The 14,336-nt window shown below is 40.5% G+C and overlaps 1 protein-coding gene across 1 annotated transcript in view; it reads right to left on the minus strand.

Moving 5' to 3' along the window:
- Positions 1–470: 470 nt before the first annotated feature.
- NKAIN3 (sodium/potassium transporting ATPase interacting 3) overlaps positions 471–14,336 on the minus strand; it is a 663,159-nt gene continuing 649,293 nt past the window's right edge. Inside the window, exon 6 of the mRNA XM_073331057.2 lies at positions 471–765. Within this exon, the coding sequence (XP_073187158.1) occupies positions 716–765 (50 nt within the window). The 3' untranslated portion in view covers positions 471–715. The remainder of the gene's footprint in view (positions 766–14,336) is intronic.

Consider the following 14,336-nt stretch of genomic DNA (forward strand, 5'->3'; position numbering starts at 1 on the left):
GTGCACCTGCCTTGGGTAAGATTTTGCCCTGTACCTGGGGACAAAACTCTAGTATAAACTTGATTTAGTGCTCTTCTTTGTGTCTCATATTCTTTAACTATCAACAATTGTATCTTTTTGAGGGCCGGGGGGGGGGGGGGGGGATCCCCTAAGGAATAAGTGAGAGGCTGAGATTTTTGAATAGGCCATCTCCCTCCTCTGCATGATCAGCTCAATTTGATTTTTACACCAAGAGAGCTGAGTCAAGTAAGCAGTGAAGCTGGACTCATTTTGAACAGTGGCTTGGTTGAAAGAGAAGTGAGATTGTTACACTACAGCTGTAGCATGAGAACTATTGTTTTTAAACCCACTTTAAGGGGAAAACATTCTAGTGTATTTGAAAAATATAGTATATTTTAATTGCAATTTCACTTAAAATGGATTAAATCTTATATAAATTCAGATAACACCAGTCCAGACAATAACTACTCCTGACTGAGCCTCTAGCTTTACACAGTTCTCACTTGAACAGTTTGAGAAGGGTCTGGAGACCAGTTCATAGAATCATAGAATACCAGCGGTGGAAGGGACCTCAGGAGGTCATCTAGTCCAACCCCCTGCTCAAAGCGGGACCAACCCCCAACTAAATTAATGTTAATGAGCCTTCATGGCTTTGGCCAGTCTAATCAGTCCCCTCCACCTTTCCATTCTTTCCTTCAGTGCTTTATTGGTGTTTCTAAACCACCACAACCGTCTGCTCCCTTAGCCTGCTCTGGTCACCAGGAGCTGAAAGGAGACAATAACAACAATAAACAGAATTACACACATACAAAGTTTTATTGATTCTGCAAAACCAAGGAACTATGCTATGCATTCTTGAGCACCATCTACTGGCACCATATTTATCAACTATTTACATACGCAGGGCACTCTCATAACAATATACACAAATGCTCTGTCTAGTTTTAAATTTCTTGAGCAATGTGGCTTCCATCACGTCCTTCGTGAGACTGTTTCACAATTTATAATCCACAGACTTAGGAAATGTTGCCAGCTGTTCAGCCTTAATTATTCTTTACTTGACTTCCTCCTTTGTGGTTGAACAAACGGGTAGATGTAAGAGAAAAACCAAGTTCTCTCAGTTGGCCATTTCAGAATTGCTTGGATTTTACTGTCTGAAGTCTCTTCTCCCCTCTATACACAGACAGAGCAGTGTGAAACTGACCAGAGTCTTGTCAGGAAAGGAAATCCTAATGGAACAAGAAATCTTTTGCTTTTTTTTTTTTCTTTTAAAGGTGGTTTCCTTTTGAAATTGCTGAATTGAAGTGGAATGGCTCAGCTTTCAAGAGGAGGGAGAAGGGATGTTACAGCAGTGGGTCATACCAGTAACTAAATTATTTCTTCAAAGAATGGAAAAGAGCCCCAGAAAAGGCAAAATCATTGCAGTAAATAGATAGGGCTTCTTTCACCTTTGATGTGGATGCTTAACTCTCACTAAGGCTAAAGAAGACATTGCACACATAGAGTGAAGAATAGCACTCATAATTATTTAAGAACTTCTTTCAGGTCCTCTGTGTGGACCTTTTCTACATTTCATAGTTCTGTGTTTCATTAAAGTATTCATTGCCCATAGTACTACAAATGTTGGAATGGCACACATTCATGGGTTCCAGAATTCCACCACAGTTTATGAGAAACTCCTTTTGATACTGATGGCATTTACTCAGATCTTGAGGCAGGAGAATGGCATTTCATTTCTGCAGTGAACTGAGAAAATTTCTTTAATCAACTGAGAATTAATAATTACTGTTGCACCATAGTAGAGACACTTGAAGGGGTTTTTCCATAGAGGAAAGTAATACATCTTTCCAAGGAGCGGCAGCTAGGTCAATGGAAGAATCCTTCCCTCATCTACACCAGCCGTTTAGTTGACTTGCCTATGGTACTCAGGGTGCAAAATTTTTCACAGCCTTGAGCAACGTAGCTAGGTCTACCTAAGTGTTAGGTGTCAACCAGGCTTAAGCAATGTAACTAGCTCCCATAGCTCTGCAAACAGTGGACCTGATTCCCATTTACAACAATAATAATAACTTACTTTCTGCAGCATAATTTGGCTACTTTATAATCCACATTATCTTCAGTTGTACATAAATATAAACAAAGAAAACAAATTAAATCTAAACAGTTCAGTCCTCTCACAAAAACACAGTGAGAAGTAACTCGGAGACCCCAAAAGCTTACACTGAGTTCACCTGAGTCTCAGTTACAGTCTTTGATCACTAAAATCTATATAGTTGGCTGAGTCAAAAGCACTGCAACAAATCTTCCCTCCATTTGCTTGTAGAAATCTCTGATTGGAATCCATGCAGACTCTTCCTCCTCCTCTGCTGAGATCACTTTTAACTAATTAAGTCACCAGCCACTCAGTTTAAGTATTTAAATAAAAAAATCCTGTTACAAGAAAAATATAAACTGAGAAGCGCAAAATATAAGTGACTCATTCCTCATCATCACATTTAAATAAGAGAAAAGTTAGTGAATCATACTAGGTGAGACTCTGTAACTAAGACAGCTTGGCTGACATCAAACATGCAAAGTATGCAATTAAAATAAGCTAAATTAATTTTCCCTCCCAATTTCCCTTTTCTATAATTAACACGGCCAGGACTTCCCTGTTGAAGGGTTAACAATATCATTAATCTGCTGCAAAATGCTTCAGAGTTAAGGGGAAAACAGCCAGCTTTCTGCTCCGGGGGGCTCAACTTCTCCCAACTCACACAGTGCACATGGCCTTTTGTAAAGCAACTGCCTGACTATCTGCCTTCATGAAGTCCGAGTCCAGTTACTGGGAACCTACTGAGCATACCCAAAACTACCATACCCAATTCCAGAAACTTCTGAACTGTATGCTAATTGTGCATCTGCCTAGCAACAATGAACCAAACACAGCTCATTCTTCCCCCTGCCCTCATTGCCAGAGTGAAGTGTACATCTGGCTGTGGTTTTAATTAGAAATTAGACTTTGCAGTCAAGAATAATATTGTTTTCTTCCTCTCCCACTACTAGGTGTTTGTCAGCATTGCTGATCTTCAGCACCTCCCTCTTTAATAGCTTTTAACCCCCTTTTCGCTATCTTCAGTCTCAGCCAAACTGTAAAGAAGCTGAACTGTCAGGTTTCTATAATGTGACCCCTGAACTGTCCTTTTCTATTTGGACATCCAACCCAGTTATGGACTGCTTCTGTCCATAAAAGCATGGCAGTAAGTCTTCCATGCATTTCATTAGAATTGACTATTCACCCAAGAAGCTTCTTTGCTGACCAATCTGGAGCGTACATTCTGAAGTCACAAATATGAGTTTACTTAGTGCTATTCATGGCACTAGGCTGAGCTTTGCTCGGATTAATCATCAGGCTGACGAATTAGAGAATGCCTGCTCAATGCCTTCAGGCTTGGGGTTTACACTGAGAAAAGCTATTTGGGGAAAAACTACCTTAAAAGTTGCAGTTGGTGGCTTTGTTCAGCACATAGGAACTGAAAGGGTGTCCCTGCATTTTTCATGTACACTTATATTAGTTGTACTGTAATCTTCAGATTACTAGCAGACATCATTAGTTTCACCTTTATCACAGCTTATTCTCTGAATGAGCTTGCCATGTAGTCAAGGAATATTTTTTACTCATGGCTGTAATATAAGGCATATTGAAGAATATGACTCAGACAGATGGACGATTAATTATTTGAAAAGTAATTAAAAATAAACACCATCCCATAGCGTAACTGCTACCAGTGTTTTTGATAGTTGTCTCATTCTGTAGGCACTGTAGAATTTATTGCTAAATTATCATCTAGCTACTGAGGCTTCTAAAGTAGACAAGAAAAACTAAAGTGAATCATTTAGGCAATTTAAAATTAGATAGGAGTGCTAAAAAAACCTGAGGCAATTAAAATTTGGGATGGCTCTTCTGCCTGATTAACCATCTAACAAGATGCATGAGAGACACTCCTCTCCAATCTTCATTTATTTGTTTAATATTAAAAACCTCCTCAGATGTATACAAGCCATCTGCTGTTCTCACAGACTCACTGAGCCCCGCTGCATTATGCATCTGTAAAGCATTTTTACTTGATGCCATCAAATATGGAAATTTGCTCATGAAAATACCGGTAGGAAAATCTGGGTCCTTTCTAGAAATTTCTGATTAAGGACCAATATTCTTTTTTCTTTCAGTTTTAGCCAATGTCTTTATAGTGTCATCACTGGAGCTAAGGCTCAGTTTTTGAGTCATACACAGCATACTCCAGGCCCGCTTCTCTCCAATTTGTTCTCGCCTCCTTGCACTGAGCTTACTACTGCAGTTGGGCAGTCCCTAGCTAGTGATGTGGCCCCTGGTCAGCTGGCAGACTTTAGAGCAGCCTTGGGACTGAAGAAATGCCTGTGACAGCTATGACAGTCTGTAATATCCTGGTCAAACCGTATTGAATGAAGTTTATGTAACTTAGGCATTCAGTGTATTAAAAATGCAAATATTTATGTACTATTGAGGGATTGTATGTATTTCCATATGGGAGGGGAACCACAGCCCTCCAGGAACTAAGAACTAAGAACAGTGGCGGCTGGTTGGGCAAATTTACTCAGGCTGTAATACCTTCAGAGAGCTACCACCACCAGGAGAGAGGCTCACATATACTGGTTCAAACTGGATTCTCCAGGGACCAGCAGACAAAGTTAGATTTAAAACGTTCTTTCTGATCCAACAAATGGACAGGACTTGTGGTCCAAGAGGGGGCTCAATAATTAGGGAAGGTCTTGAAGATGTTTGGCCCACTGAGGCCCCATAACATTTGGGGGCTTTTTTGAGCTGAAGCTGTGTTGAACTTTGCCTCATAGCCTTTAAGGTCAGAAGGAACCATCATGATCATCTAGTCTGACCTCCTGCACACTGCAGGCCACAGTGCACTCCCGTCCACCCATCCACTCCCGTAGCAGGCGCATATCCTTTGGCTGAGTTACTGAAGTCCTCAAATCATACTTTAAAGATGTCAGGTTCCAGAGAATCCACCATTTACTTTGGTACAAACCAAAAGTGACCTGAGCCCCGTGCTTCAGAGGACGGTGAAAACTCCCTAGAGTCTCTGCCAATCTGACCTGGGGAAAAATTCCTTCCTGACCCCAATATGGTGATCAAGTAGATCCTGAGAATGTGGGCCAGACCCACCATACAAACATCTGGGAAAGAATTCTCTGTAGCAACTCAGAGTCCTCCCCATCTAGTGTCCCATCTCTGGCTGTTGGAGATATTTACTAATAGCAGTCGTGGATGGGTTACATGCCATTATTTGCAATCTCATCATACCATTCCCTCCATAAACTTATCAGCCTGAGTCTTGGAACAAGTTACAATTTTTGCTCCCACTACTCCACTTGGAAGGCTGCTCCAGACCAGCACTCCTCTGATGGCTAGCAACTTTAATCTAATTGAACCCTAAACTTGTAGATGGCCAGTTTATATCCATTTATTTTTTTTGCCTGCATTGGCCCTTAACAATTCTTCTTCCTACCTGGTGTTTAGCCCTCTTATGTTTTTAAAGAGAGCAATCATATTCCCACCCTCTCCATTTTCATTTTGTTAGACTAAATCAGTCAAGCTCTTTAAGTCTCCTCACATAAGGCAGGTTCTCCATTCCTCTGATCATCCTAGCAGCTCTTCACTTCACCATTTCCAGTTTGAATTCATCTTTTTTTCAACATGGGATTCAAGACTTGCACACAGTATTCCAAATTAGGACTCCCCAGTGCCTTGTATGATGGGGATAACAGTTCCCTATCTCCACTGGAAATACCTCGCCTAATACTTTCTAGGATTACATTAGTCTTTTTCATGACCACGTCACATCAGTGACTATTAGTCACCCTGTGATTGAACAATAGACTCAGGACTTTCTCCGCCTCTGTCTCATCCAGCTTGTAAAGTGCCAGCTTCTAGCAAAAACTCTTAGGCCCTAAATGCATGACCTTGCACTTTGCACTATTAAATTTCATCCCATTTCTATTATTCTAGTTCTCAAGGTCATCCAAATCTTTTTGTATGATATTGTAGTCCATCTCTGTACTGGCAATTCCTCCCAACTTTGTGGCATCTAAAAATTGTATTAGTCCACTCCCACTTTGTGTGCCACAAAATCTTGTGTGGGCTTTGAAGGACAGATCACCAACCAGAGCCCTGGCTGGCATGAGGGGGTGAGTGTTCGTAAGCTTATTGACTAGCGTATAGGTTCTTTTATTGTTTTTCGCTGCAGTGCTTTAAAGTTAAGAATAAATGTGCTTGCTCAGAAAGAGCTGTGTGGTAACTTATTTGTGACAATGACATGGCGTACACTCTCAAAGGGGAGAAATGAAGCAGCCTTGCTTAGGCTGTCTGGTTTTTTTTTTTTTGTTTTTTGTTTTTTGGCAATATCACAGGGTAGGCAGGAAGCTGTGCAGCCTGGCAATACCACAGTCAGGAGGGAGAGAGATGAGGTGCCTAGAGTGAGTGCCCTTGCTGGACCATAGGTAGGAAATGGAGGTACAGATGTCCTTAACTGTGACAATGTCATCAGCTGAGCTCATATTGCCAAGATCAAGAGGGGTATGAGAGGAGACTGTATGTATTGAATTTAACTGGGGAGGCAGCATCACTGACTGCACTGGGAGTCAGAAGACCTGGGTTTATTTCTTGCTGCTTTAGTGACTCGCTTCATGATTTTGGGCAATTCCATGATTTTCGCTCTGTTTCCCCTCCTACCCTTTGTCTGTCTGATAGTAAGCTCTCAGTATGTTTGTACAGTAAGTAGCAGGTTGGGTCGCGCCGGGTCAGCTGATGTAATACAAATAACATAGTAATAAGAAGAAATATGGAAATGCCATACAAGAAGTTAACATCTCTGTACAGAACACAAGTCAACTACAAAACCATTTTTTCCTTTAGTTGCTTAATGCAGTGAGTGACTTTAGGCATGTGGCTAACTGTCTGGCTCTTATTTTTGTTCATTTGACCAAACCAATAGTGGTTTCAGTCATTTGACCCTACACTATGTGTGGTGCCTAAAAGGTAGAGAATGAATGAATGTTAAGACCTAATTACTGATTTCCTTTTAGCTTTATGAATGAGGACAGGAATTAAATTCCAGTATTAAATAGGAACATAGCATTGGTCAACGATAAAGTATCAGATTGGACCAAGAGTCCCCCATCTCTGGTAAGCCGTCTCCTCCAGTGACCTATAGATGGAGCTTCAGAAGAAAGCTGAATACCCTTTATTGCAATGCTGCCTTATAACAATCATGCAATGCTGGTCCTGGCAAATTCCTTCTCATCCTCTGCAGAGGTCAAATGACACTCTGAAGCATGGGGTTTGGTTAATTTTATATTACTGTAGCAAGTGTTATCATCATTTCTTATTTATTTATTTATTTAGGGAAAGGTCATGGCTTTCCAGATACACCTGGGCAGGGGAGGGAGGGACATAAGATAAAGGGCTGACAGCTATTACATCTCTCCTTGGAGCAAAGTGAGAATCAGGGATGGAATCATTACTCTCTGAGACTCAGTTCCGTCTCTACTTTGCTCTTGGGGCACTTCAGGTATGTGCTACTTAGGTATTTTAGTTTACTTGTATTTATCTTGCTCTTCTCTCTTTCACCATCTGTCTTTGTTCCTCTTCCGATCATAGACCTTGGGCTGAGTGTAATAGCGTTAACAAGCGACAAATGCTGTTATAGGGCACACACTTATCAACTCCCTTCGGAATTCCAGCTACAGTATTTGACTTTGTGAACTGATGCAGACCAAATCCTGATCCCATTAAAGTCAATGGCCAATTGTGCCATAAGCTTCAATAGGATAAAGATTTGGACCAGTGTGAAGAATTATTTCATTTTATTTTAAGTACTTGCCATTAGTGATCCCTTAATCTCCAAGCAGCAGAGTAAAACAGGAAAAAGACAAGCGTTTAATTCACTGTGGTCCTCTGGATATTACACCAAGGGGCACTGGGAAGCTACTAGAATTTTCGGCTGGCATGTAGAGAGAGGAACAGTTAAGCGTTCCATGAACTATATTTCTGGCCTTGACACAGGCCCAGTTCAGCAAAGCATTTAATGCATAAATCCCATTTAAAGTCAATAGGCATGGACTGCTGAACTGAGGCCACTGCACCCATTGAACTCACATGGGCATTGCTGACTTCACTGGGCATTGTATCGACCCTTCAGTGTGGTATTATTACTGATCCCTATTACCATGGATGGTTTTGTCATTTACTTCAAAGGGCACAGGATCAGTCCAATTGCCTTAGTACTGTGTGTTTATTTATTGTTTCTCTTTCTCTGTGTGAGTGTGTTGTTTTAGATCTGTATCAGCAAAATCTTTAATCCCCTCCTTTTTTAACCACAAAAGGAAGGAAAGAAAATATAATAAACAAATGTAGCCCAGAGTTTTTGCTGGAGGCACTGGCAGTGCATGCAGCATTAGCGACTAGTATATCATCCATTGTTGCTCAGTGTGGTGCACTTTTAATCAGTTTTTCAGAGATGATCTGGCGAAGTGACAGTGGAGGCCAGAGAACATCATGTCAGATTTCATAGCTGTGTTCTTAGGCTGCATTCAGGGTTTGTTGACGACAAAGGCAACAACTGCACTTTCAGCTACAAGTGAAGAGCAATATGTTGGCATTTGTGCCAGTTCCCAGCCACTTCATGGAGTTTATCTGAGTGCAGTCACTTTGAGGGGAGGAAAGAGACAGAGAAACCACAATCCTTTAAATAAGAGCCTGCTATTTTTAGTTCTTGAACTGAAGCTACGTATAAGTAGCTCATCCAGTTGAGAAAGCACAGAGAAGACCCCCAGCGACAGAATTCCTGGTAGTGCAAGTCCTTTATTTGTCTTTCAAGTAAACCCATCCCATACAGATCTAAACCAATACACTAAGAAAAAGATAAGCGAAACAATACAGTACAAATATAGTCCAAAGAGTTGTGTGTGAACGAAGTGACAGAGTCTTTGAGAACACTGTGTTTAATAAATATTTTCTCCTTTGTGCTCTCAGAGTAAAAGACAAATCAGAGCAAATGATACACCTTCCCCAGGACAGTCCCTCACAGCACACCTGGAAGGAGCAAGACAATAGGAAGGTGGGAGGTGATACAGTTTTTTGTACAGACCAAGCTTCCTGTTCTCATTTTTCAACCTGCCTGGCTTTTCCCCTGCCTTCAGCAGCTCATTTTATCATCTGGAGGTGCTCCCCAGCTTGCCCTGGTGCTCTTTCTGCTTTGCCCTATTCCTTGTCTTGTGCCTTTGCCCCATTGGTTGCAGTACATGGAAGGACATTCCCCTTCCTGTGGGCCACATGTCCTCACTTGCAGCCTTCAAATCTCTTTTCAAACCCCACCTCTTTCACCTTCTTTTCCACATTTGGTGGCTGGTTCCAGGCCATCTCCCCTCTTGCCCTATCTCAGCCTCTGCTTAAAAGAATCAGAACTTATATGACTCTCCTATTATATAACAATGTGAGTCATATTATCTCTCTCTCTTTCCTAAGAACGTAAGTGGCCCTACCTGGACAGACCAATGGTTCATCTAGCTCAGTATCCTGTCTTCTGACAGTGGCTGGTGCCAGATACTTCAGAGGGAATGAACAGACCAGGACAATTATTGAGGGATCCATCCCATCATCCAGACCCAGCTTCTCATAGTTGGTGGTTTAGAGACACCCAAAGCATGGAGTTGCATTCCTGACTATTTTGGCTAATAGCCATGGATAGACCTATCCTCCATCAACTTATCTAATTATTTTTGAACGCAGTTGAATTTTTTGGCATTCACATCACCACCTGGTAATGAGTTCCACAGGTTGTCAGTGCATTGTGTGAAAAGGTACTTCCTTATGTGGGTTTTAATCTTGCTCCCCATTAATTTCATTGGGTGACCCCTGGTTCTTGTGTTATGTGAAGGGGTAAATAACATGTCCTTATTCATTTTCTCCATGCCGGCCATGATTGTATATACTTCTATCATATCCCATCTTAATAGTCTCTTTTCTAAGAAGAACCCATCTTTTTAATCTCTCCTCATGTGGAAACTGTTCCATACCCCTCATAATTTTTGTTGCCCTTCTCTGTACTTTTTCCAATTCTAATCTATATTTTTGAGGTGACCAGAACTGCACAAAGTATTCCAGGTGTGGGCATATCATGGATCTATATAGTGGCATTATGATATTTTCTGTCTTATTATCTGTCCCTTTCCTAATGGTTTCTAATGTTCTGTTAGCTTTTTTGACTGCCACTGCACATTGAGTAGATGTTTTCAGAAAACTATGCATGATGACTCTAAGATCTCTTTCTTGAATGGTAATAGCTACTTTAGACCCCCATAATTTTGCATGTTTAGCTGGGATTATGTTTTCTAATGTGCATTACTGTGCATTTATCAACACTGTATTTCATCTGCCATTTTGTTGCCCAGTCACCCTTTGTAACTCATCGTTGTCAACTTTGAATGTAACTATCTTAAGTAATTTTGTGTCATCTGCAAACTTTTCCACCTCACAGTTTACCCCCTTCTCCAGATCACTTATGAATATGTTAACAGCAAAGGTCCCAGTATAGCTGCTTAGGGGACCCTGCTATTTACCTCTCCCCATTGTGAAAACTGACCATGTACACCTGTCCTTTGTTTTCCTATCTTTTAACCAGTCACTGATCCATGAAAGGCCCTTCCTTCTTATCCCGTGACTGCTTACTCTGCTTAGCAGCCTTTGGTGAGGGACCTTGTCAAAGCCTTTCTGAAAGTTTGAGTACACTATAGTCTGTATTTTCCACTGAATGCATCCAATGAAGTGAGCTGTAACTCACAAAAGCTGATGCTCAAATAAATTTGTTAGTCTCTAAGGTGCCACAAGTCCTCTTCTTTTTGCGAATACAGACTAACACGGCTGCTACTCTGAAATATAGTCACTAAGGCACCATTGTCTACATGCTTGTTGACCCCCTCAAATAATTCTAATAGATATTACTCCCTTTCATTGTAAATGTTCCTGTTCCCTGCAACATCCCAGGCAGCACAGCTGAGCTGGGCTGGCGTAGAGGGGGAAGTGAAGTACAGTAGTAGCACAGATTACCTCCATCCTGGAGCAAGGGAGAGCAGGGACTGAATAGTAAGTCTTGGGGGCACAATTTGGTCTGGCTTTTCCAATGGCAGTGCAGCTATATGCTGCTTCAGATCTCATGGAATTTCACAATCAGGTCTTTAGACTGTAAACTCTTTGGGCTACAGACCTGTCATAAATATAAAGGGAAGGGTAAATACCTTTAAAATCCCTCCTGGCCAGAGGAAAAACCCTTTCACCTGTAAAGGGTTAAGAAGCTAGGATAACCTCGCTGGCACCTGACCAAAATGACCAATGAGGAGACAAGATATTTTCGAAGCTGGAGGCGGGGAGAAACAAAGGCTCTCTGTGTCTGTGTGATGCTTTTGTCCGGGAACAGAAAAGGAATGGAGTCTTAGAACTTGGTAATGTGGCAGTATAACATTGTATATGTATAACGTTGTATAAGGGGACATGCTGGATACATTGTATATGAGAAGGCATGCCAAAACATGTTACAAAGTATCTGAGGGAGCACACGTAGGGACAGTTAGCTTTTGAATGGAGAAGCAATTAAGATAGAGCCAGCACGTCTAAGAAGCAGGCATCAGAATGGAAGGTGTGAAGGGCAATTAGTTAAGTTAACTGGAAGCTGTTAAAGAAGATTGTTAAGGGTGGCAGGTAATTGAAGATACGTGACTGGTCTCAGGGATCTCGAAGGGTGGTGACTAAAATCTTTTTCTTCTTTTGTCTGTAACTTCTCTGTAACTTGTTCTCCAAAAAACTGTATAAATTAAAACACACAAGCCCCACTTGGGGGGCTCACTTCTAAAAGTATTAGCAGAGCAGCTTTGCTAATAAAACAGAGTGGTCTGATAAATTGTGAGTCTGAGTCAAACTTTGACAGTAAGTAATCTAGCTAGATATGCGTTAGATTCTGTTTTGTTTAAATGGCTGATAAAATAGCTGTGCTGAATGGAATGTATATTTCTGTTTTGTGTCTTTTTGTAACTTAACGTTTTGCCTAGAGGGATTCTCTATGTTTTGAATCTGATTACCCTGTAAGGTATTTACCATCCTGATTTTACAGAGGTGATTCTTTTACTTTTTTTCTTCAATTAAAATTCTTCTTTTAAGAATCTGATTGCTTTTTCATTGTTCTTAAGATCCAAGGGTTTGGGTCTGTGTTCACCTATACAAATTGGTGAAGCTTTTTATCAAGCCTTTCCCAGGAGAGGAGGTGTAGGGTTTGGGGAGGATTTTGGGGAGAAAAACGTTTCCAAGCAGGCTCTTTCCCTGTTATATATCTGTTAGATGCTTGGTGGTGGCAGCAAAAAAGTCCAAGGGCAAAAGGTAAAATAGTTTGTACCTTCGGGAAGTTTTAACCTAAGCTGGTAAAAATAAGCTTAGGGGGTTTTCATGCAGGTCCCCACATCTGTACCCTAGAGTTCAGAGTGGGGAAGGAACCTTGACAAGACCATTTTAAAAAATCCTGGAAAATAACATGCAAAATACGGTGCTATACAAATATATAATAGTAATGAATAGTCTACATTTAATAGGCTAATAAGTATGCTGCATTATATATGTAGAGTGTGGATAAGGTGCTTATTATGAGAACCCAGCTTTGTGAGGCAAGTGTTGTGTAGATTGTATTATCCTCATTTTCCAGAGGAATGACGTACAGAAAGGTTAAACAACTTAAGATCATATAGTGAGTCAGTCTCAGAGCCATGATTAGATTCTAGGTCCCTAGATTGTGCTCTAACCATTAGACAATGCTGCTGCTTCATAAATACAACACACTGTTTTTGTCCTTAATATTTCTACAACTAATACAATGCCTAATACAACTAATACAATGAATACAGTACCTAATGCTATCTCTAAACCCAAGAAGGCTGAATTTTCTACTCTATTCCTAATGACACTTTGTAAAGTAAAGTAATTGCTCTATTGAAGTACTGTAAGAAGTCCCCATTCACCAAGTCCAGTCTCCTTTTATTTATTCATCTCCAGAATGACAAAGATAGATCTAGGCACCATTAACTGCTAATGTTTTGACTCACTCAGGTCTTCATCAGAGCCTTTTTAAACATCATTATAACTGACACAAGCTTCTTCAGAGAATAGAATTTGACAGCCCTATACCAGCTGACTCCAAGAAATCAGCTCCATTTAATTTGGAAGCAGAAATTGTATTTATTATGGAGACTCCATTTCCAATATCCTGAGTAATGTTATGCATAATTATGTGTCACACAGAGCAGAATGAGAGGCATATAATGGATCTGCTGTATGAATAGAATGAATCTCAAAAGGTATGAAAACTGGTCTTGCAGTACATTATTCAACGACATTTCTATCTTGACAAATGTAATGTCTGCTCTGAAACTGGAAATGGGGAAAGAATACATGGGTATAGCTTTTTGTCCCTCCTTCACCCCTTCTCCCCCCGAAGATTCTGACTCAAAAAGTTTTATTATCCTTGCTCCCCACATGAGCTGGTTATTAAACAAATCTAAAGAAGCAGCATTTGTAGTGATTGCACATTTCCACATTATATGTTTAAAAATGGCACATTTGCCTTCAGCCCAATGAATATATTGTGTTTCACTCAAATAAATAGTCAATTCTTAACATGAAAGAAGAAGAAATTTCTGTCTCTCTTTGCACTTAATGTAGTTGGCTGGTAAATCATCCTTTGGGAATTTGATGTTTCTGACAACTCAGAGCAATGAGGAAGAGATGCCCCAAACACATCAGTGGCTTTGTATTGCAGATTACTACTCAGAGATAAAGGGGAAAGAGTTCTGATCTACTTTTGAAGTACTAAAACAAATAGATACAATAAGATTGTTTTAGAAAAATAACCCCAGCCCTCTCTAAAGGGACGGTATCAAATAATTTAAACCCCACATTTGACCTAATTTAAAATTGGTGTAAAAAAGTGGGGACTGTTTCTCATTTAAAAAATGTCACTAATGAGCCCACACTAAAACACAAAATGAAATAAATCCACACTAGCCACATAACCAGGATGGAACATAAAGGATCCTGCCCAGCTAGGAGGACCTTAAACCTTTGTGCTATAAGCAGCTTGAATCTGAAGGTACATTACTGTAAGACATTAAAGGAAAAACCACTGACTTCGAAGGCGTTTGTGAGTGCGTTTCTCTCCTCTCAGGGTCAAAGCACTGTTCTTAATAAACATTTTTGCCACAGGGTTTTT

Source organism: Lepidochelys kempii, chromosome 2 (assembly GCF_965140285.1).
Source record: "Lepidochelys kempii isolate rLepKem1 chromosome 2, rLepKem1.hap1, whole genome shotgun sequence".
NCBI lineage: Eukaryota > Metazoa > Chordata > Testudines > Cheloniidae > Lepidochelys > Lepidochelys kempii.